The 21,521-nt window shown below is 47.2% G+C and overlaps 8 protein-coding genes across 8 annotated transcripts; 3 read left to right on the plus strand and 5 right to left on the minus strand.

The window, feature by feature from the left end:
• Positions 1 to 1,275: 1,275 nt before the first annotated feature.
• LY89DRAFT_736306 (uncharacterized protein) lies at positions 1,276 to 2,428 on the plus strand (the record flags this gene model as incomplete). The annotated part of the gene is made up of 3 exons (XM_018220106.1): positions 1,276 to 1,369; positions 1,529 to 1,593; positions 1,667 to 2,428. The coding sequence occupies 3 exons, from the start codon at positions 1,276 to 1,278 to the stop codon at positions 2,426 to 2,428; spliced, it is 921 nt and encodes a 306-aa protein (XP_018068616.1).
• A 1,715-nt stretch (positions 2,429 to 4,143) lies between these two features.
• LY89DRAFT_649974 (uncharacterized protein) lies at positions 4,144 to 7,343 on the minus strand (the record flags this gene model as incomplete). The annotated part of the gene is made up of 5 exons (XM_018212085.1): positions 6,913 to 7,343; positions 6,809 to 6,863; positions 6,519 to 6,760; positions 5,504 to 6,468; positions 4,144 to 5,457 (listed from the first exon to the last, which is right to left on the minus strand). Exons 1-5 carry the CDS (start codon positions 7,070 to 7,072, stop codon positions 4,144 to 4,146), a joined length of 2,736 nt encoding a protein of 911 aa, XP_018068617.1. The 5' UTR covers positions 7,073 to 7,343.
• A 428-nt stretch (positions 7,344 to 7,771) lies between these two features.
• Positions 7,772 to 10,565, minus strand: LY89DRAFT_736308 (chitin synthase I; the record flags this gene model as incomplete). The annotated part of the gene is made up of 5 exons (XM_018220107.1): positions 7,772 to 7,783; positions 7,833 to 8,336; positions 8,388 to 8,580; positions 8,626 to 10,451; positions 10,503 to 10,565. 5 exons carry the CDS (start codon positions 10,563 to 10,565, stop codon positions 7,772 to 7,774), a joined length of 2,598 nt encoding a protein of 865 aa, XP_018068618.1.
• Positions 10,566 to 11,765: 1,200 nt separating this feature from the next.
• Positions 11,766 to 12,749, minus strand: LY89DRAFT_686764 (uncharacterized protein). Its single transcript, XM_018215359.1, has one exon. It carries the CDS (start codon positions 12,460 to 12,462, stop codon positions 11,908 to 11,910), a length of 555 nt encoding a protein of 184 aa, XP_018068619.1. The 5' UTR covers positions 12,463 to 12,749; the 3' UTR covers positions 11,766 to 11,907.
• Positions 12,750 to 12,827: 78 nt separating this feature from the next.
• On the plus strand, positions 12,828 to 13,642 carry LY89DRAFT_736310 (short chain dehydrogenase; the record flags this gene model as incomplete). The annotated part of the gene is made up of 2 exons (XM_018220108.1): positions 12,828 to 13,185; positions 13,233 to 13,642. 2 exons carry the CDS (start codon positions 12,828 to 12,830, stop codon positions 13,640 to 13,642), a joined length of 768 nt encoding a protein of 255 aa, XP_018068620.1.
• A 249-nt stretch (positions 13,643 to 13,891) lies between these two features.
• LY89DRAFT_720618 (FAD binding domain-containing protein) lies at positions 13,892 to 16,538 on the minus strand. Its single transcript, XM_018218585.1, has 6 exons — positions 16,163 to 16,538; positions 15,987 to 16,112; positions 15,268 to 15,936; positions 14,973 to 15,219; positions 14,818 to 14,920; positions 13,892 to 14,768 (listed from the first exon to the last, which is right to left on the minus strand). The coding sequence occupies exons 1-6, from the start codon at positions 16,322 to 16,324 to the stop codon at positions 13,934 to 13,936; spliced, it is 2,142 nt and encodes a 713-aa protein (XP_018068621.1). The 5' UTR covers positions 16,325 to 16,538; the 3' UTR covers positions 13,892 to 13,933.
• A 403-nt stretch (positions 16,539 to 16,941) lies between these two features.
• Positions 16,942 to 18,784, minus strand: LY89DRAFT_720619 (FAD binding domain protein; the record flags this gene model as incomplete). Its single annotated transcript, XM_018218586.1, has 5 exons — positions 18,338 to 18,784; positions 18,136 to 18,288; positions 18,023 to 18,088; positions 17,724 to 17,969; positions 16,942 to 17,673 (listed from the first exon to the last, which is right to left on the minus strand). The coding sequence occupies exons 1-5, from the start codon at positions 18,560 to 18,562 to the stop codon at positions 16,942 to 16,944; spliced, it is 1,422 nt and encodes a 473-aa protein (XP_018068622.1). The 5' UTR covers positions 18,563 to 18,784.
• Positions 18,785 to 19,198: 414 nt separating this feature from the next.
• On the plus strand, positions 19,199 to 21,328 carry LY89DRAFT_649990 (MFS general substrate transporter). Its single transcript, XM_018212086.1, has 9 exons — positions 19,199 to 19,411; positions 19,469 to 19,487; positions 19,540 to 19,618; positions 19,669 to 19,791; positions 19,850 to 20,067; positions 20,116 to 20,169; positions 20,220 to 20,992; positions 21,048 to 21,157; positions 21,219 to 21,328. Exons 1-9 carry the CDS (start codon positions 19,252 to 19,254, stop codon positions 21,321 to 21,323), a joined length of 1,641 nt encoding a protein of 546 aa, XP_018068623.1. The 5' UTR covers positions 19,199 to 19,251; the 3' UTR covers positions 21,324 to 21,328.
• The last annotated feature ends 193 nt before the right edge of the window (positions 21,329 to 21,521 follow it).

The raw sequence follows: 21,521 nt of genomic DNA on the forward strand, positions 1-21,521 counted from the left end.
TGTTTTGTTTTGCGTTGATTTTGAATCTTTGCCTTGAAAATTGCGGAGGTCATATCCGGGCACTCATAGAACTGGATATGGACTTTGAATTTCAACTAGCTAGCACTCTGAGCAATTAAACTCAGTCTTGCATCATTTGCCTCCAGGTGCTTGACATCTTCGTCCCTTGCAAGACTGCTAACCGAGCTCGGCTAAATAAAATAGGGGCAGTCGTGAGAACAGCTGTGCTGGAAGTGTTCTATACTTCCACGATTTTTTTTTATCTCAATCACTCGTATTCTGAGTATTAGCTCACTTTTTGTCGATTGAAATTGAGTTTGAGATAAAAGAGCCAATGAAAACACTGAAACATATTGATACAACTGAGATCACGTGCAGGACGTATAGGAACGAGTCACAGGAGTTAAGACTTTCTCTGCAGCATTGGTTTGGTTAAAGATGGCACCTATACGCTTTCCAAGTATCATAGATATCTCATATATAGTCAAAGAGACCCTCCCAATCATTTAATGATTGGGATATAATTGACCTTGGTTCCCGGCGGTTTACCAAAGCTTAGAAATGTTGACTCTTGAACGAGCTTAACCTAATGTTACCAGCAACTGCTCACACCGCTCTTTGTATCTGTGACCAATTTGAGATAGCAATGTCTCCTTCGAAAGCTTATGACTGACTTGTGCGGCTACGGCCGAGACTTGAATTACTATTGTCTCATTCCCCTCTTTATGTCTCAATGGAAATTTCAAATCACTAAACATGTCGCGACGGGATGAAGGATTCGATCGGGAGGTCTCTATATATCTATTAATCACCAAGGAGTTATGGTCCTTTTCTACAATCTAAGATAGGATTGAAGATTGTCGTCGAACCAAGACATCGTGATAAATTGGCTGCTCTTGTTTTGGTATTTCAATCAGGAAGATTGGCTTGGTGAAATGGCTTTCCGCCATAGTGCAACATGAAGGCTTCTGTACATGGGAAGCAGCGAGAATCAGGTGTTCGGACTGACGAGGCTTGCCCCCAACATACATTTCCAATAGCATTCAACATAGAGACTCTATGTCTGATGTGTTGTTGAACGTCTCAAAGTCTGCATCTCACGGCTTGCATGAGGACAGCCACATGGCTTCGAAATGTGCAGAAGGTTGATCTCAAGTGATTCTCAATATGAATACCTGCAATCCCCATTTCGCAGCTTCCTTCTCTTCCCAAGAGAAACCTTCCTCAGTTGGAACAATTATATACATCTTCTGAAAATAGATTATTCCGCCGATCATGTTTTTGGGAACTTCGGCCTCAATTGCTCTCATCCTTGCCAGCAATGCGCTCGCTCAGATTTTGACGAAGTCTGTGTGTTCCACTATACTCGGTAAGTTAGACATCTCGAGGCTATTATGCAAGATTGCGGTATGGTAGGATAGTACACTAATCTACTCAGGCTCCGCATCTCTTCCAAGTGTTGGTTCTACCACACTCAGCACCACCAGGACCGATAACATCAAAATCACGAGTACCTAAACTCCAACAGTGACCATCTCAGAACTTCCAACCGTGCCGACCACTGTGGTTACTGTCACTGTTACAGCACCAACTGTACGTCTAATTCCTTTACTTGGAAGAAAAATCCCCTTTTCGAGATCCAGCCAGTAACAATTCGCACCATCAGAGCACTTTTGCAGTGTATACATCATCAGATGTTCCTACGCCAGCAGGATTAACTGCTATCCAAGACTACCTGCTCGGCGTATCCGGCATCACTCAAGCAGCAAAGCGCGCCGTAGCACCCAAACAAACCAGCAGCACAACTTTAGTGAAGAAAACGAGTAGCTCAGCGGTAGCTCCGAACCCTACCGCACAAGCCATGTCCTTCGTGAACGGGAAAGTGAATCTTGCCGGCCATCCACAATATCCGCAAACCGTCACATGCAAAGAGAATTACATTTTCTACAATACGTCCACAAAGTACACCGTTGCTAAACCAACGACCATTTTCATAGGCTACACAGAATCATCCACAACCGTCACGTCGACTCCAATAGCTACACAGACGGTCCCGGCGGCGGACACCTACGATGGTTGTGCGGCAAACAACATTGTCACAGATATAGATTCCGTCAACTACGTCTTCGCACCCGTTCTTAAACCCTTTCTGTCTAATCTCGGACCCCTCATTCTCGACATCCCGAGTGCGACAGCTTGCTGCGACACATGTTTCAATACGCCGAACTGTGAAGCGTCCGTCTATTTCGCTGCTATTGAGACATGTCTTCTATCTACAGCTTACGTCTATGCTCCTTCTGTGGCTGGAATTGTATTCGGAGTTGCAGCCCAACCACTCATTCCTAGTCTCTTTGTCACAATTTCGAATGGACCTTGTGGGCAATTAGCTTTTAGCTCGCTGATCGATGGACCTGGTGTGACTCTTTAGATTGTCTGTCTCTGGAGTAGGCAAAGTCTGGTCAAGTATTGAACTAGAAAGAAGAGCAGGAGCAAGGAGGCTTGTGGTTCTTCTACCTTTTGGGTGCGAAACTTCTTGCTATTCTTAATCAAAATTCACTACGCTAGTCACTAGAAGTAATTCAGAGGCACGTTACTTGCAAAATTGATTTTCTGGATTCGGTTTCATTATTCTTTGAAGTCTATTCGTGCTTCCAAACTTCGTGAGCTAATCTCACTAACTGATCCTTGCCTAGTATCCAAGCCCTGGATAGCTAAAAGGAGATATTTTGACAAAGTCGCCTAGAAAGTTCCCCAAAACTGCGTTTCCAAGATAGTAGCTTCCATTTGTCACCCATCCACCAGCCTCACAGAAAAACAACGGCCATGATCACGCTAAGCAGAGCCATAGCCGGTACCTCACGCTTCGCCGAGGAAACGGTAATCGTACAAGCTTTCGAGTCCGTGTAAGCTGCTATATGACCATCATAGGTTTGTGTTCCTGTCGGCTTTGGTATGCGGTAGACGGTGTTGTAAGAAGGGCAAGAACCTCCGGCTTCGACGTTGAGAGCGAGGAGCGTAAGTGCGAGGAAGATCAGGATCGGCTTTGATGTAATGTGCTTCATTCCGTGACTGTTCTACTTGTTGATCTCAGATATTTGAGGTCCAGGTTTCTTTGGAGTCCAAGGAGGGGTGGTCTTGCTTGGTGGTTGGTGTTTTGTAGTTTCGTGTTTGTGGTTTGTATCAGAGTTTGTTTTCGGAAAATGTGATGGTTTCGATGCTGACTTGGGACTTCTAGGTATCGATGTAATGTGCTATTGTGATGTGTTTGTTACTCATTTATATCCGGACTAGCTGAATGTTTTCGTGTTTGCGAGTGAATCAGGGATGTGCAGGCAGGTTGATGCCGTTCAGTGTTGGTGACTACTCTGTCATCTCCCGTGATCATCTAGTTCATAGTATTGGTCTACTCTGGTGTGTTCAAGACTTTAGTATGCCAGATTAAGATCCGAAGCCTCCCATATCATGTCCTTCGATATCTGAACACCCACGTGACCCGCTTGGAATTTACTTCAGACCTCTCTTTGAATGTTTCAGCTACTAATCAGAGCAGAACGCCGGAAAGGCACCTGGTAATTGTCTTCATCTTGTTATATGCCTTTTAACTCGGCCCCCGAACTCAACCCAGATAGCTAAAAAGAATCCACGTGACAGCTCAGCTCAATCCAGATATGCCCCACTTACCCCTCCTTTTGTTGCACGTCGCAAAAACTCAATTCCAAAACCAGGAACCCAGAATCCAGTCAAAACCGGGTCAAAACCACGAGCAGAGAAAATAACCTCGACCCCTGAGGACATATCTCAAGTACAATGCTGCGATATCCGAATTCAACCTTCAGTGCTCTCTACGGGCATAAAGGAAAGAGGTAGCTGTAGCACTGAAATGGTTGAGGTACGCTATCGATTGGTGAGGATGTCGAGATTCAAGAAGGCAGACGCTGGATGTGGGAAATAGAGTCACTAGATTCTAAAAGAGAAGTAGTTTTTTTAATATCTTTCCAAAGCGATTTCGGTTCCATCTCTTCCTTTTCTTGAAAGGTGTCATTATTGTAAAATTCTTGTCCTTTCGAACTGAACGATATACAACACAAACTTCACACCTCAAGACAAACAATACCAATGATTCTTTCTCTGATATTCACAAATCTAAGAATATACATTGCCCTTCCTCGACTGACTCCTAACCACCCCCGCCGCACCTCCTAAATCCCTCATCAATTGACTTAAGTTCTCCACCAATGGCGGCAACGAATTTCCCAAAACACATGCCCGTCCCATGACACCAATAACCAACTCCATCACCGCCTTCGGATTATCTAGTCTACACCCGTTCCCATTCCCCACTAACCCTCTAATCATCGGCACGCACCCGGCCATAGCAATAAACCTCCTCGTAAGATTGTTCTCCTCCCCATCCAACCACACAATCTCCTCCGACTCATGAATCGTCGAAGGCCGCGAATCACCCAATTCACACATCCCCCATACCCAGAAACAGAGCGCGGCATGATAAATAGCCACTGCGTAGAAATCTCTTAGTTCTCCTTCCGCTCTTCGAGCTGAGCGGAGGATCTGCCCCGCGTGCCAGATAGCCTGGCGGGCTCGTCGTCCTTTCCACCAGTTTTTCAGGGAAGGGTAGACGCGGACGGCTTCTTCGGTTCCTTCTTTGCCGGCGAAGAGTTGGAGTTCCTCGAAGGAGACGTGGAGGTTCATTAGGAAGAGTTCTTGGATGATGGAGGATTCAGCGGTTAGGGTTGAGGAGAAGGTGAGACTGATGGATTCGAGGAGGTGAGTAAGTTCTTGTTGCCAGGATTGAGAGATTAGGGCGCCGTTTGAGGAGGGAGGGGACGGGTCGGGGGTGGATGTGGGTGAGGTTTTGAGGACGAATTGTACTTGGCGGTACTCTGAGACGAGGCTCCACATTGCGTGCAGGATTGCGGAGGTGGAGAAGCGCATGTCGAGACAAGGGGAGAGTGAGACGAGGGAAGGTAGGTCGTGGATGCTTTGCATGAGGGATGGGAGTCGAGTTGATATTGTGGGAGTGAGGACAAGGTAGGCGTCTCGCCATTCCAGAGCGGATCTTGCGCGCCATAGGGATAGAGAGTAAGGTAATTCCAGTGACATCTCGGCGTAAGAGATCATGGGACGAGTGAGAAGCGAGATCGAGGCTTGTGCATCATGGAGCAGCGTATGGAATGCAAGGCGCTTGAAGCTTTCAGCCTCGATCCAAGCTCGCCACTTTATTTCAAGCGTGTGCTCATCGTCAATTGGTGAAGGGGCAGGAATTGGTGGTCGACGCCTGTAATGACCTGCTCTTCGAAGCATTGTGATCAAAGGCTGCAAGTGGCATTCCGCGATCTCCATTTTTCGTTTGTTGCCACTCCATATCCCGATGCTGAGCTGTAGGGCAAAGGTTTGACATAGCTGTAGCTCCCTGGTTTTGCTATTGTCTTTTTCGCACTAGGAGATGTTAGTTTGAAATGACTGTGAAGGCTCAGGAACTTACAATAGTAGGAACAACCATTCGAACAGCTTCTTGGATAGCGAAGCCTAGCTTTCTTACTGTTGGTATGCTAGACAAGATAGCGCCAGCTGCTACTACAATTGCATTCCACTCTGCTCTATTTGTCTGCGGCCTGAATGTTGGAATATGAATCCAAGAATCTTCTCTCGCGAGCTCATTCCGGAAGAAAGAATGCATCAGAGAATCCAGGAAATCCGCTGAAGGAAACGAGGTGACGACTTGAGATACATTCGGTCGCTCGCAAGTGCTTAACACCATCGCTAAGATTTTGTCTCGAGATGTTTGTTCAATGCGATGACTTAAAAGATCCAGTGGTAGCCGAACTTCGAGATGTTGCATATCCTTGTATGGGACTGAAAGATGAACTTGCTCCGAAGAGGCATGATCTTGTCGACCTGGTTTCCATCTCCACACTGATTTTTGAAATGCTTCTACGCCGGCTGTTGTCCCGCTGCTAAAGTCTGGTGTCTCTTGACCAGCGATCCTCACATCATCGATGTGAGCAGGGACCGACGTCCAGATTGGCTGTCTGTATTGTTGGGAATCAATCCAGCTAAAGTCCATATCGTTGAAGTCTAGGCTCGAATCCATGCCGAAATTGAAGACATCCCTGCCACAATAATAGTTCTGGGGAAGAAAGCCAGCAGCGTTCGTCTCAGCCAATGAGTTTGGAGATCCTGGCATCATTACATCGCGAAGAAACTCTGCTAGAGAAGAGTCGTCAAAGTCCATAATGCTATCGTTACTGGAAGGGACAGTGTTAGAGCCATCAGTGAGGCTGAGCATCGATTGAGCTGGCATGGATCCATTTGGTGAAGCGTCATCACCCGTATGCTGGATCGACATCTCTTGCTGATCCTGGAAACGAAGATTCCCAACGTTGTTCTCTAATGACAAGACTTCTTGATCCTCTGATTCATTAAGATTAAGTGACTGGGTATCTGATCCTACTCGTGTTAGCGAGTCGACCTTGATGGTATTCATATCTTCGTCTTACTCTTGATCGGAAGAGTTCCTTTTTGTTGAGTCTTTCTTTGCTTCTCATTCTGGGGAGCAAATGTACAAGCAATTCCTCTCTGCCGGCATCGATGACACGGCTTCTGATTTCCACATTTGAGTTTCGAATTCGCACAAGCTGTGCACGCCTGTGCAACTCTAGCTAGTTGAGGTGCTGAAGCGGGGTATCTTCTCGGATCCTTTCGATCGTTGTGTCCGATTGAATGACGCTTTAAAAGATCGCTGTGAACCATCAGTCTGGGTCTTTAGATCGGCTGGGGAATCGTTTACGTTCTCGAGAACCCTTTGCCACATGTATTGCACACGAAAGGCTTTTCGCGTGTGTCTATTGCAATTGTCAGTCTGCCATCTGGTGGGAGTATTGTAAGACTTACGAGAACGATAATGCCTTGCTAAATGATCAACTCTGCGATAACTTCGATGGCAGACATTACAAGCAAAGGGGCTCTTCCCATTCTCCGACTCAGTGTTGGTGTATGGAGGAGACTGCGTGCTGTTCGGGGACTGCTCAACGACTACCACCGTATCCGCCATCGTGCTCAAGAATCAACCGCAATATTCACAGTGCAATAACATAGAGAATATTATAGAGAATTGCGATAGGATAAACAGCCAGAGGTTGACGACGACCTAATTTCTGCTATCATCAACAAAATTTGGAGGTGCGAACGTCGAAACAAACAGCCGCGGGAAGCTGTGAGAAGGTTGACGCAGCTCCTGCTGGGGTTCCCCGCAACGTCCAGGCCAAGAGCGGAGTCTCGCCACTAGGAAGCATCTACATAGGCTTGTCCGAACTCTATTATGCACTCTATCACGCAGCCTACAGGGTCGTCAGCTGCACGGCGGTCGAGAAGTGAGGAGTGAAAGTGTAAATGTCTGTGACCTGGGGTGTTTGACGCGGCATTGGCTAAATGTGGGGACCCTTCCCGAGTGGAGGAGACTGTGAGCAATTCAGCCGACGGGATGTGGGCAGGGTCCCTGACTCGTGCAAAAAGCGAATGCGATGTGAGAGCTGATTAGACATCCACTAAGATGGTTTCTTTGGATTGAAGTTTTATTGGTCGAGAGGAAAACTGTGATGCACAACGTGAATTGCATTTGGAAATGAGTGAGCAAGAAGCAAGAAGATATATGTATTCATGGCATGGAGGAAATGTACTGTCTCTCATTCATTTCACACGATGCTATATTAAATATCAATTACGACGCTCTCATCTATCGGCCGAACTACCTCTACCTCTTGAACTACAGACATCGTTAGCTTTGTGCCTATAACAAGAGCGGAACAACTTACAATTCTATGAATTTTATACCACATAGCTCCCACAAACTTGAAAGCCGACAACCCAGCCACACTCCACAACACCACAAACAAGTAAATCTTGACCGTATTACTCTCATCATCGCCTACGTCGGTAGTATTAACATTCAATCTCTGCAAACCTCCCGCGTTCAGGACAATTGCTACAAGTACAGCATTACAGCCCATCCATGCAAGCACGACATAGGTTCTGAACGCTCGGTTATAATTTAATTCCTGTTCTCCGGCGTTGGCTTTCTTGACTTCAGGCTCGGCTTCGGTAGCGAATTTCTCAAGGGCCGTGTCGTAGAGGGCGTTGAGGTCACCATCATCGAAGTTCAATTCTTCGTCAGGCTTGCCGTTCGTGACTGTCGCGCCCTTGAGTTTCTCGGGCTTGTCGTCACCCTTGGTACCCCAGGTTACGTCGTGAGTATTACAGAAAGCGTATACATTGATCACATTTGTATACGTTGGAGAAAGGAGAAGATATTGAAGAGACTAGAAGGGTATGGTTAGCAAAAAGATAGACAACTGGAGAGCAGAACGTACCGAAGTCAGAATGTGCCAGGGATCGAAGAAGACGATTGAGATGAAAATCCAAAGAATATAGGTAGAGAGCAAAGACACAATCAGAGTAAAGAATAGCTCATTCGAGAAGAGTTGCGTCCAAGTAAATGTCTTTTCATGCAATTCTGACTGAACCGATTTGATAGTGATGAACACCGAAGCGAAAAGAAGGTACCTAGAAGTGTCAGTATCAATCATTCCAAAGCTCAAGAGAACTCACAGCATGATCAAGCCCCACGAGTACACCATTGTCATGTAAAACCTTCTAGAACCGTCAGGAGTGTTGCCAAGAGATAACACGAAGCATGTGACCAATGATCCCAGATAGATCCATTCGATAATCACAGACAGAACTTCGCCAGCATGGCCCAGAAGAGCTTTGTCTCCCAATGCACTGACCAGAATTCGGAAGACCAAGAAAAAGTTCCCAACGGCAAACCAAGCAAAGATCATGGAAATGAGCTGATACAAGAACTCAATCAAGAACATGACCTTTCTCGTCATCGAATGCGAACTGCGGAAGATCTGATAGAAGTGGACAAGAGCGTATATTGCGGCAAAGAAGGAGCCGTTGAGCCAACGTCGACGCTGCTTGATCAACTCAGGCATTTCTTCCGGGACATCGGTTTCTCCTTGAGCCGAACACACGTAAGTAAGCACCCAGCTGGACTTCCGTTTGGCCACAAGCTCGAAACAGAGGATACGATCTTCGGCGAGGTACATATTCTTGGTGAAAATGCCGGCATCGAGATGATGCTTCTCGCCGTCAAAGTACTTCTCCAGAGGACCTTTCCCCTTAGAGTCGTTTTGAAGAGCAGTGAAGCGGTAGGCGGAGAATGCTCCAGGAAGCACAGAGATAAATCCGAATGCAGATTCCATGGGCTTGTCCAGGATGTTACTCATCTTGTACTCGAAATTCTGCGCTGCGACGACGGGGTTGAGCAGCTTCTCCCACCCTTTGTTTTTCCCAAGCATAGCTTTGATCTCTCCACAAGCTCCACCGCAGTGCTTGTCGAGTTCGAATGCACGCCATAATTGGTAGATGGATTGAGGACCCGGTCGTGTTCCAGCATCAAGGAGTACGACTACAGATGGTTGAAGGGCTTGGCCAAAAGCTTGTAGAGCCCATCTGTGGGAATTGATTTTCTTCTGATTTTTCTCCTTGAGACAGAAGATCATTTGGACAGATGGACCGAGGCCAGGCTTCGTCTCCACAATACCTTTACGAACATCAATGCCAACCTTCGTGGTATACTCGTATATATGAGCAGTAACAGGCTGCTTGTTGACTTCTTGGACGGCAACGCCGTGTTGGTAAACGCCTAGAGCTGTCATGACGGCCCTAGTTCGGGCATCGAGCTTGGCACGACCATCCACAACAATGCAGACCACAATCTTCTTCCAGCCATTCTCGTCCCATAATCCCTTATGTCTGCCTTTAAGAGAGCACATGTACTCGATGTTCTTGAACACGCCAGTCATCGTTCTCGCAAAAAGAACGTCGTCCTCATTATACATCGTAACTACTATGAATAATTCGGTTCGTCGACGTTGAGTAAAGAGCTGTGGTCGAAGAGTGAAGTTCTCGCCCACGAAGTCTGCAGGATCACACGTTGCTGCTGTATACCGCATATGCGTGAACTCGTCTCGAGCAGGTGGCTCGGCGTGAGGGATATTTCGAAGTAGCTTTGGAGGAACAGGACAATCGTAAACCAAATGCCCATCGCCGCGAGGCTGGAATGGAGCATCTGCTCCAAATGGCGTGGTCGCTCTATGTATGCCAGAATCTTCCGCATGTTGCTGTTCGAAGTACTGAGGCTGTGAAGAATTCCTTGTGAGCAATGGTATATCTTGGGGATCGGCTTGGAAAGGCTGTTCGTGGTATCCTCCCTGCTGAGCTTCGGCATCGTAGTCATAATCATGCTGATGGTCATCGAAAAGAGAAGTTCGAGTCTGTGCGAAGTCGTCGTAGCTATTGCGGAGGGTTTGGTGACTGCCACTGGGGTATAGATGTGGTGAATGGTCTGCGTTTGGAGTGGCAGGCATCTATCTCAATATCAGTCGCACGTCAAGCATCGTGAAGAGAGACAAGCATACCCTTAGAGGCTCGCCAAAGTTCTCAGACGAAAGAGACCGGCCATGGTCGTATCGGGGGTCCATTTTGTAGGGCTGTTATGAGTACGCTCGAGGTAGCCTCGAGACAGACTTCACTCAAGAGATGATTGACAGTAACAACGAAAGCGAGATTGGAGATTGCAGATGTAAGGAAAGAGACCTAGCTGGGACGATTTACATAAAAAGGAAATACATGCAGGCTCTCGGTCGAGAAGCGCAGCGGCTGAGGAATATCGTGAGCATGCATGCTTTGGCGCATTGCGCCCTCCAAATTGTCTCTCTTCGCGCTGTTCCACTGGGGTCTGTAGGAGCGGCTGACAGCAGGCATTCTTCAATTTGTGAAGGGCAGCCTGCAGCTAAACCGCTTTCAAGAGTGTTTGAGTGGAAATGTACAACTTCGAGGCTGACAGACGGCAGCAAAGAACAGCCACATGTTTGATTTCGCGGCCGCGTTATTGGGCCAAGACGCGACTTTCAGTCGGATGTTGGAAGGTGGCTGTCCATGCCTGAAAGGCCAACATGGCACAGAGCCTTGGAGTTGCATTGAAGAATGATTTATTTTGAGCAAATGTGATCTTTCTCGAGGCTGTACAAAACGAATGGTTGCTTTTACGAGCAGACGAAAGATTTCATACAATTGGCTGTCATTGGCGAAGTTCAAGGTCGGTCACGTGAAAAGCTCAAAATAATCCCAGTATCTGTAAGAGCTAGACACAAACAGGTAAAGGACTTAGAGAAGCGTCGTTAGTGCTGACAAGCATGCCAAGATTATGGATATCTGCTTCCAGATAACCGAGACGATCCCTTGGACGCCGATCTATCTGCAGGGGCTGCTATGCTGTCTGTATCTTTTCACTGTTCAACCACGTTCGTATGTATGCATAAAATCCATTCCCTTGACCTCATGCTTTAGTATTATACGAGTGTCTTTGCTCATGAGTGCTAAAGTTCTTCTTCGAATATAAAGTCGGCACTGGAGGTTTCTCCATCGTTCACACATCTTAGACTGAGGGATACGAGTTCGCTCATGTGGCCCATGATCTACCGTCATTCAATTGCATGTATGGTCGGCCATCACGGCAGCCTCAGAGGAAAATGGAATGTCTGTTTCCTTTCGCGTCCCCGTTTTCATGCCCCTTTTGGATTCTTGTGTGGCTTCATCTGTTCTGCGTACTGCCATTCTCCAGATTCAGCAGGTCGAAATGCGTGGATTTAATAAACGACACAGTCTCCATATCTCCTCAAAGGGTGGCATGAAGCTGTAAGTGCTATTTCATGAACGACAAATCTAATGCGTTTATTGGGGCATACAAGCTTTCCAGCAGAAGTTCTTACTGTTCTTTTAGAACTCTCATTGTCTAGTTCGAGCTCATCCTTAACCAAGTCTTCATTTCGAAGGTCTTACACCCGGAATTCCACCATAATCTTCATCCAATTTCTTGCCTCCGATCTCAATAGGCGCTGCCTCCTGCAAGACATACAACATCCGCGCGAGCTTCTCCTGACTCGCATTTCTCCACGCATGATTTGTCCCTCGCTGGACTGCCACGTCTCCCCGCCTCATCAACTTCGTCTCTCCCGAATCCAGCACCAATTCCACCTCCCCTTCCAATACTACGCCATAATCCAGGCTCACAGTCCTATGCATGGGCGACAATGCACCTGGGAGCATGTCCACGATCCTCAACACTGTACCTCCAGGAATAGTTATTCCCGGAAGGTTCTCTTGGTAGTGGCGGTAGGTCGATACATCTTCATTGGAATTCAAGGATACTGGGAAGGTGTTGGTACAGTATCCCAAACAGAACTTTGCACCATCTGGGAGTGTTTGCCAGTCTAGTGCTGAAGGAATCTCTTCTGAGAAAATGGCTTTTCCTGATGAATCGTGGTCTGTTATAAATCTGTTGATTTTTGGAAGAGGTTCTTGGGCTTTTTCAGACATGGTTGTTGGTTTTCCTGGGAATGTTGTCATGTGGGAAGTGAAGTATCAATGAGTCCGAATGTTTTCTTCTCTCAATTGCTGAATAATCTGTTCCCGTTGCAGGTGATGAGGAAGAAGTACCGTTCCGAAGTGGAGATTGGCGTTGTTCGGGCCCGCAACCCCACACTGAAGTTTGAACGTGGAGGAACACTATTCCGCCGCCCTGAATCGTGTGGAAGAAGCTGAGAAGCGATAATTGAAGCCTTTATGCAGGAGTAGCTCACGTTTTCAAGATCATTCCCGTCAAGAGAGAGCTACCCCTCTGCTCTTAATTGATCAGAATATTATCCCGAAGATTTCCGCCCGTCGCCTTCAACTTACAAAGTATGGACCAATCATTGAAAGGCAAAGTAGCAGTTATCAGCGGTTCCGACAGCGGTATAGGAGCTCAAATTGCCCGCGAACTTTCCGCCGTGGGAGCAATTGTAGTTATCAATTACCCGACATCCGACCCCGCGCTCGTCGAACGTGCTTCCGCCGTGGTAGCAAGTCTTTCCACCCCTGGTCTAGCTGTCGAGGCAGACATCTCGACCACTACCGGTCCACAACATCTTATCGACGAGGCTGTCAAGGTCTATGGCAAGATTGATATTTTGGTCAATAATGCCGGGCTTGCGGTCAATCTTCCTTTCGAGGAACAGACACTGGATCATTGGGACAAACTTGTGAATCTAAATTGTAGAGGTATGTGTTCTTTATCCATACGAGAAATAGGTACTGATACATTCCAGGCACTTTCCTCCTTACTCAAGCCGCGTTACCCCATCTCGCACCGCAAGACGCACGCATTGTCAACATCTGCTCAATATCAGCACGTGATGGCCCTCCCATGCAAACCATCTACGCCGGTAGCAAAGGGATGGTCGATTCTTTCACTCGCGTTTGGGCCAAAGAACTTCCACCAAAGTACAACTGTACAGTGAACGCTGTTTCTCCGGGACCAACAAAGACGGAAGGTTTCCAGGCCGCCGGAGAAGAGATGATGAAGGTGTTGAGCCCTTTGATATCGAAGACGCCTGTGGGAGCGAGGTTTGCAGAGACGAGTGAGATTGCTTATGCAGTACTGATGCTTTGTTTGCCGAGGGCAAGCTGGTTGAACGGTGTTCATTTGGTTGCCAGTGGAGGGTTGTTCATCAATTGATGTTCACTGTTATTTTGTTAGGGACAAGGAGGGGACGAAAATTGGGTACAATTGCCTGTAATTTTAGCGAGCAACAGCCCTGAAAATAGCCTGAAAATCCCAACTACTGCTGAAATCTCGCTTCGAAGACCCCGAAGGGAGATTCATTCAATGTGCATAGCTGTGAAAAAATACCAAGTGGTCAAAAACAAATCAATACACATCAACAAGACAGATTGAATGGATCTTAAGCTTCTACAAGAGATGACAGTCTAGATATGTATATGCTCCAAATTTACATCAAAAAAGCTCCTACTCAAGTCGCTGGGCTGCCCTTACATCCGGAACTCCCGTCCCTTCCACAATCTTCGCACCTACAATCTCATACACAGGCAACTCCGCCAGTCTCTCAATAACATGATGCAACGTCGGCAGTGCATCCACATCCAAAGCATCGAGCTTGAAGCTTGCCTTGTCAGCCTTCCACACCCTCTCTGTCTTCGGCTGGAGGGAGTCCTCTTTGTAAGGCACGAACACAGGATACTCTGCCTCAGCCTTCCCCTTATTCTTCCACCCGACTGTAGGAATATATCGATACACCAAAATCCCATCATCGTCTTCACCACTAATGCTTCCACTCTCAGCAAGAGGGTCAGCTTCTCTCAGACCATCCCAGACGAAATTGCCCCAGATGGCACCTTCCCAGCCACTGTTGATGCGGTAGGACTTTTCTCGTCGATGAATGTCAAGAGACGAGTATAACTTCGGCATCCCGAGTTCTTCTCGTCCGGAAACGATGGGGTCCGTTAAGCTTTCGAAAAGGAGGGGCATGTATGTGCCGCTTATCACGTCTCCGTTCTTCTTCACGTACTCGACACCGTGGATGTACAGTCCCAGATGCTTGTACCCTGATCCTCCTAGCCAGTCCATTTTACCGAGAGTGGTCTGGGAGAATGACGCGTACGCGACGGTTCCGGGAGATTTGAATCTGTATGAGGAGCTGTTTGGCGGGAAGAGATTCTGGAGGAGAGTTCGTGACGTCTTGAATTTGATGGATGCGGTGGTGAAGGTTGAGTGTTTGGATTTGCGCTCCGCTCCTGAAAATGTTTGACGGGGTCCTGGCATGGGTCCGAAAGCAACTGGCATTCTATTTTTCTTGGTCAATGTCTCTTCACGAAACGATTGAGTCAGCTCACCTCCAGTAGATATTTGGATTCCTTGCCCAAGTCCATTTTCGAAGAGCTTGAGTTGAATTGTCCCATTCATCGTGCCCAACGTTGTAATTTGTGTGTTCTCGCACTGTTTCAGTTAGTCTCTTGCACTATTTTCCAACTCTGTCAGGAGGACTCACTGTCGAATTTTACATTGTTTCTCAAATCAGACCCAGCGATTCTTGAGAAATCTTGGATGCGATGTGCACGGTCCATTCTGATCTTCTCATAAAGTCTGAGTCGTTCTGGAATTTCTTCAACTGGAGTATCTTGCGGCAGCAAGACTGCCAAGCTCGCAGCATCTTCGATAGCAACACCTGCACCTTGCCCTTGGTGAGGGGTAAAAGGATGGGCTGCATCACCAAGTAATGCCAACCGATCGTTAACCTGTAATGATTATCAGGACAGTTTCTTTAAAAGATATATCGGACGTACCCATGAAGGAAGTGTCTCCATATCAAGCAGTTTCCAGACTTTTAGCGACTTTCGGTCTGATTTGCCGAGCAACGCGAGAAGCGCGGGATCAAAGCCCTCATACACTTTCAACATCCGATCATAGTTTCCTTCGGTGTTCCAAGGATCATTTCCAGCATCAGTCTCAGATTCTGGGTGGATGCACACAAAGTTCAGCAATTCGTTGTTGGTGGTGGGGTACATGACTACTCGTCTATCTGCTCCGTACCAAATGATCAACTCTCCGGCTTTCTGGGCAAATTTGCTTGTGACAGGGTCATCTTCAGCAGCTTTTCTGGTAATGAGAAATCGAAACGCGCTTTTCCCGGAACCAAAAGGAGTCACTTCTCGCCCAGCAACTTTCTTTCTGCTGATGGACTTGACGCCATCAGCTCCGAGGACCAAGTCTCCTTGAACCGTGGAGCCGTCTTCGAACGTAACTGATGCTTTAGAGACATCGACGTCCACAATTTTGGTGCCAAGATGAAGTTTTGCGGGTAGTCCTTTCCCTTTGGCTCCTGTTGCGGCGTGCTTCAGGGTATCATGCAAGTGCACTCGATGAGCCAGTAGCCAGGGGTGCTGCCAGATCGAATTCGCGTCTTTGACATACATGCTCCTCGTTTCTTCACCGGTTGATTTGTATTCCGTCAACTACTTGCGTCGTCAGCTTTCGCAATTTCCTTCTGAGTTGAACCACTTACCCATTCCATCGGATTTGCTCCAAATTCTTCTGCAAAAATGCCAAGCCGTCTCAATATCCCATTGGCATTTGGCGCAAGATGCATAGCAGCACCCAGTTCACTCGCAAATTGCGATTGCTCGAAAAGCTGCAAGATCATCAACGCGTGTTCATTTAGCAGTCGGAGAATAAACTTACCAGAACTTCATGTCCCTGCTGCCTGAGTGCCAGTGCAGCAGTCAAGCCTCCCACACCAGCACCAACAATCAGAATCTTCAAACCATGTTTACTTGATCCATTTGCATGAGCACCATTTCCATTTACAGTTTTGTCTGCGCCGTTCATCGTTACTGCTTCCATCTTTGGGTGTGATCTTTTGTGTTCCCTTCAAGCAGGCTGTACAAAACTCGATTCTCAGCCATGAAATACCCAAGATTAGAGATAAATTTCCCCTCCTACAAGCTGTTCCGTGTGGGGTAGGTATGCCAGGAAGCTCAGTTCCATATTTGGCAAGAAAGAATGAGCCTCGGCGTATTGGTGTTCCGATCAGAGCAAGTGTTCCGGGCGTGGCGTTCGGCCCCACGAATTTGCGTTTGGGATAGTTTCGCGGGGCCGAGACAGCGAGCACCAAAGTTGTGGAATTGGAGGGTTGCTTGCATATTCAGCTTACGAAGCGGAAACGTACATTGGGCACCTTAGATCAATGTCCGGTAACACAACATTTCCTGACAATGACAGCCAAAATTCATTTGTCGGAGCAGGGAAATGTTGTAATCCACAGATATTATTTATATACTGTACAGTTATAAGGGAACGAAAGTTCATCCATGATTACTCCAAAAGTGATTGAATAATATTCATTTCAAGCAAGCTGATGCATCTGCAATAATTTTACACAGTAGCCGGGGATCGGCCTTCGGAATTCTCGGGTCACACCACGAGACTTCGACCAAGTCTGAAGTTGAACTACATTGCATCTACAAAGTCGATGTGAGATCCCATTCTGGTCTCTGCTGCCACTCGAAAACATTGTCTAGGCCTGCAACCCCGCTTTTGTCACCTTGGTCCAGATAGCCACAAATAATTCCCTCAGGATCATAATCACGACGAACGTGCATCAACCTTCTCGCCTGAGAATCTCCCCAGAACTTTGTCCTCCTGACCTGAAAGTCAGAATCTCCAAGGTAAGCTCCAACACTGTGCTTCTCGACCCCAGCCATTACATCCTTCACCCAAGTTTGGCATCTTTCGTCGTCTTTTGCGTCCTCCCAGACGGTGTAAAGCGCAAAGTAGTGATCTGATTGCATAGACAATGCCATGCCACTAGGTTCTCTTCTCGAGCAAGGGTTCATGGCGAAGTACAACGCAAAAGTTTTGGTGCCTTCTGGTAGGGTGGTGAATGCTTCCCGAAGAACCTCTGAAACGTTTGCATCGTTCTCGATGTATGCATTTTCAGAGGTATATCGGTGTCCATGGGGGTTAGCGAGGTCTTGCGCACAGTATTCTTTCTCAAGCGTGGTTGGCAAACACATTGCTTCCATGATTGTCCCGGCAGGGCGTGTTTCGTTGACAACCGACAACGATTTTTTGGCTGCTTCTTCTGAATTTTGAAAAGAGAGGAAGCCGGCGAGGATTATTGGGTCTTTGGTTGGATCTGGGCGAAGTCCAACGGAGACGACCTCCACGGATTCATCGCACTGAGGGGCAATCTATGTTGATTAGCTCTATGATATGAACCGCTTGAGAGGTCTTCTCTCACCTTTACGACCCAATCCATGACCTCCTGATACTTTGAAATTGGCCACTGAAAGGTAGAAGACATCATGCATGAGTAAGCGTCTCTGACTTCCAGATGAAATGCCGTAATGATTCCCGGAAACCCAGGTCCAGCACCTCGAGCGGCCCAATACAAACATGTGTTTTCATCTTTGTTACAAGTCAAGACTTTCCCTTCTGCTGTGACTACTTCTATTGCTTTAATTTTCTCACACGCCCAACCCCAGTTCTGGTAGAGAGTAATCAGTCATTGGTACGGTCAGCAAGGAGGACTGGACTTACTTTACAATTCCAGCCCATGCCCCCTTGCAACAAAAACCCTCCTAGTCCGACATCTGGACAATGACCCTTGATAAATCAGTACATGATATTTCAACTTAGATTGCACTGCTTACCCCTGCAAAAAGCTTCCCCTTCGTGGTCAGAAAGCCATTGAGAATACGACCAGTCGTACTTGGAGAGACTGTCACTGTGGACGTTTCTTCATTGTACTCAAGTCTCCTGAACTTTCCTAGATCGACAAGAACAGCATCCTCTCGAACAGACCACTAGAGCTACTGTTAGCACGTGAACTATGATTGGAGAAAAACCACTTACAGCAGCCCAGCTGTGGCCACCTGAACGAACCGACACTCGTACATTCAGCTCTCTGGCTAGCAACACTGCATTCACGATATCTTTCACTGAAGTTGCCTCGACTACGGCCCGAGGATATCGATCAGGTCGTCTATGATTGAATACCCTCCCCACTCGAGCTTCTTCGTACTTTGGCGAATCCTTCCATATGACGGACGAAGAGAAGTCTGCTTCTACAGAACCCATGGTGGAACAATGGATAGAAATTGAAGCCCAAAATTTAACGATCGGTGACAGGAATATTGATCTCTATCAATACCCTCAAGTTAAACAACGGCTAAGTACTTCGTCACCTATGATAACGTGATCAACCTCGACAGCGGAAGAAAGGAGATTGACTTGGAAAAACCCTCAACCCGATATTAGGAATGACATCGGTACAACACACCCATCAGCGGAACTTTCCATCCTCCATCGGCTTTCGTCTCAGCCTGCGGACATCGGTACAGATTAGAGTTCGTTTCCGAATGTCAATGCGGGGTGTTGCACCGTACACGCACTTGCAGAATATTGCCTAGCGAAGACACGACGCAACACGCTAGGATTGATAATATCTTATCCGTCTACAGTAAGAGCATTATCGAATTACTGGCCCGAGACATGTGGAGGAAAGCGTTGATGTGGCAGAGTGCAGGGGCATCCCCCACATCCCGATACCAACAGGGGTCAGCGTGGGCCTTGCCGCCCCCGCAAGAAATTGGATGGAGTCCGGGGCATTAAGCGAACTGCGTCTCTTGATTTAATAGAGCAGTCGAGGCTGGGGCTGGATACAAGAGAGCTCTTTCTCTCCTGAGCGATCATCCAACATCTGCGATACATCTCGCAAAACATTCGACATTAGCCAGTACCTTCCGGAAAATCAGATCATAGCCACGATGTCTGCTGGGATTGAACAGCCAGTACCCGTCCCGTCGGATAGCGCTATGGACGTCGAGAAGCCTTCCAATGTGAAGCGCGTTGTGACCTTGGGGACGATTCGTCACAGACATGAGCATACGAATGAGATCATTTTAGTGCCAACTCCTTCGAGTGATCGTGAGTAACATAACTTTCTCCTTGGAAAATTCGATCATGTTGCTGACTTTTCAATAGCTAATGATCCCTTGAATTGGTAATGCCATGAGACAATCAATTTCCTTCCTCAAACCCTGACAACGATGCAGGAGCCAGTCTTTCAAATGGTACATGGCAATTGTGATATGCCTTGCGATGTTTATGTGCAACTTTTTAGCTGCTGGACCTGTCAGTATTTCACGTCTATGGCAGGGCCTAGAAACTAATCCTTCTCTTAGACTATTGCAATAGTCCAAACAGCTATGGAGTTCTTCCCCACAATGGCAGTAGTTCCTGCGATCTCGAAGACGGCGTACTTCTTCACCACGACTGCTCTGCTCCAAGGAACAGGAAACTTAATCGTGAGTCACTCAACCTCTGTTTTGTTAATAGAGATGAGCTGACATAGCAATCACCTAGTGGATGCCACTTGTCAACAAATACGGTCGAAGACCTATATACTTGATAAGTTATACGTTGTATCTAGCCTGCGCAATCTGGGCAGCGTGCACATACACCTATGGCAGTTTCTTGGCCGCTCGAATCATCATGGGCTTCGCAGCCGGAGCCGCAGAGACGATGGCACCATTGTCCATCGCTGATGTCTTCTTTTTGCATGAAAGAGGAACGATCATGGCGTAAGAAACCCAATATCTTCATAGGTGCACAAGCTGACTCTCTCCTAGAATGTACAGCGCAGCATTGGTGTCTGGAGTATCAGGAGGCATCATCATCGCAGGGTACGAACCCAATATTTGGTACCATGAGAAGGATGACTAACATGAAACAGACTGATAACAATTGATCACAACTGGAGATACATCTACTACACTGCCATCGCCTTAGTCGGAGGTACACTTGTCCTTGCATACTTCACCTTCCCCGAAACGAACTATCGTCGAGAAGTGGAGACCGACAGCGACAGTAACCAACCCCTAACCGATAACCTCCCCTCCGAAAAGCTTGGCGCAACTCACCATGAAGCAGCAACCAACATCCCAGTCAAGAAGTCATACATCCAACGACTCGCCATATTCTCAGGGACCTACACTTCCGAGAGTTTCTGGAAACTATTCTTCAGACCATTCGGCCTCATTCTCCTGCCTCCCGTCCTCTGGTCCTCTCTTGTCCAGTCTGTGACCATTGGCTTCATCGTGGCAGTAACCTCAAACGTCGCATCAGCATACCAATCAACCTACGATTTCAAAGCCTGGCAAACTGGGCTCTGTTTCATCGCGGCCATCATCGGAGCACTCATCGGAATCTTCTGTGGTGGAAATTTTGGTGATGCGACGGCAGATTTCTTCACCAAACGCAATGGCGGAATTCGAGAGCCAGAGATGAGATTACCTGCTTTGATGATCAGTCTGATAACGACACCGTTGGCACTGATTCTGTATGGAGTGGGGATCCAGAAGCAGTTACATTGGATGTGTCCCACTGTTGGACTGGCTTTGTTAAATTTCTCGATTGTGCAGGCGACGAATGTTTCGTTGGTTTATGTTATTGATGCTTATAGGCCGATTGCGGGAGAGGTGACTTTGACTGTTATGGCGTTCAAATGTAAGTCTCTTGTACTCTTGGAGGATGATGGTATGCTTACTGACGGTGTGAATAGCTGCGTTTGGGTTTCTGTTGTCATTTTATACCAATCCTTGGGTTGCGAAGTCGGGGTATCTCAATGCGTATGGCGCGATGGCGGGTATATCGGCTGCTGTCCTAATATTTGTAAGTTTTCTCTCACTATCATTTTGTTTCAATGATACTTTCTAACGTGTGCTTAATATAGTGGATTCCATTTTACATCTGGGGAAAGAGAATCAGGCATGCTACCTGGCACTGGACTGTTGTGCGCTACGTACATTGGGAAGAAGATCGGGAGGTTGGAGAATAATCGATGGCAATTCGAACTGCACTGGAAGCTGGAAAGTGCTCTCAGGAGCTACAGTCTGAAATAGTTACCAAGTCGCTAAAGTAGTATGCAAGTGTCTTTGAGACATATATCAGCCATTCATATATTGACATTATATTCTAACTCGTGCGACTAGGCATGACAAGCATACATAGAATGGGCAACAGAGCTCAAAATCCT

Source organism: Mollisia scopiformis (assembly GCF_001500285.1).
Source record: "Mollisia scopiformis unplaced genomic scaffold LY89scaffold_17, whole genome shotgun sequence".
NCBI classification, from domain to species: Eukaryota; Fungi; Ascomycota; class Leotiomycetes; order Helotiales; family Mollisiaceae; genus Mollisia; species Mollisia scopiformis.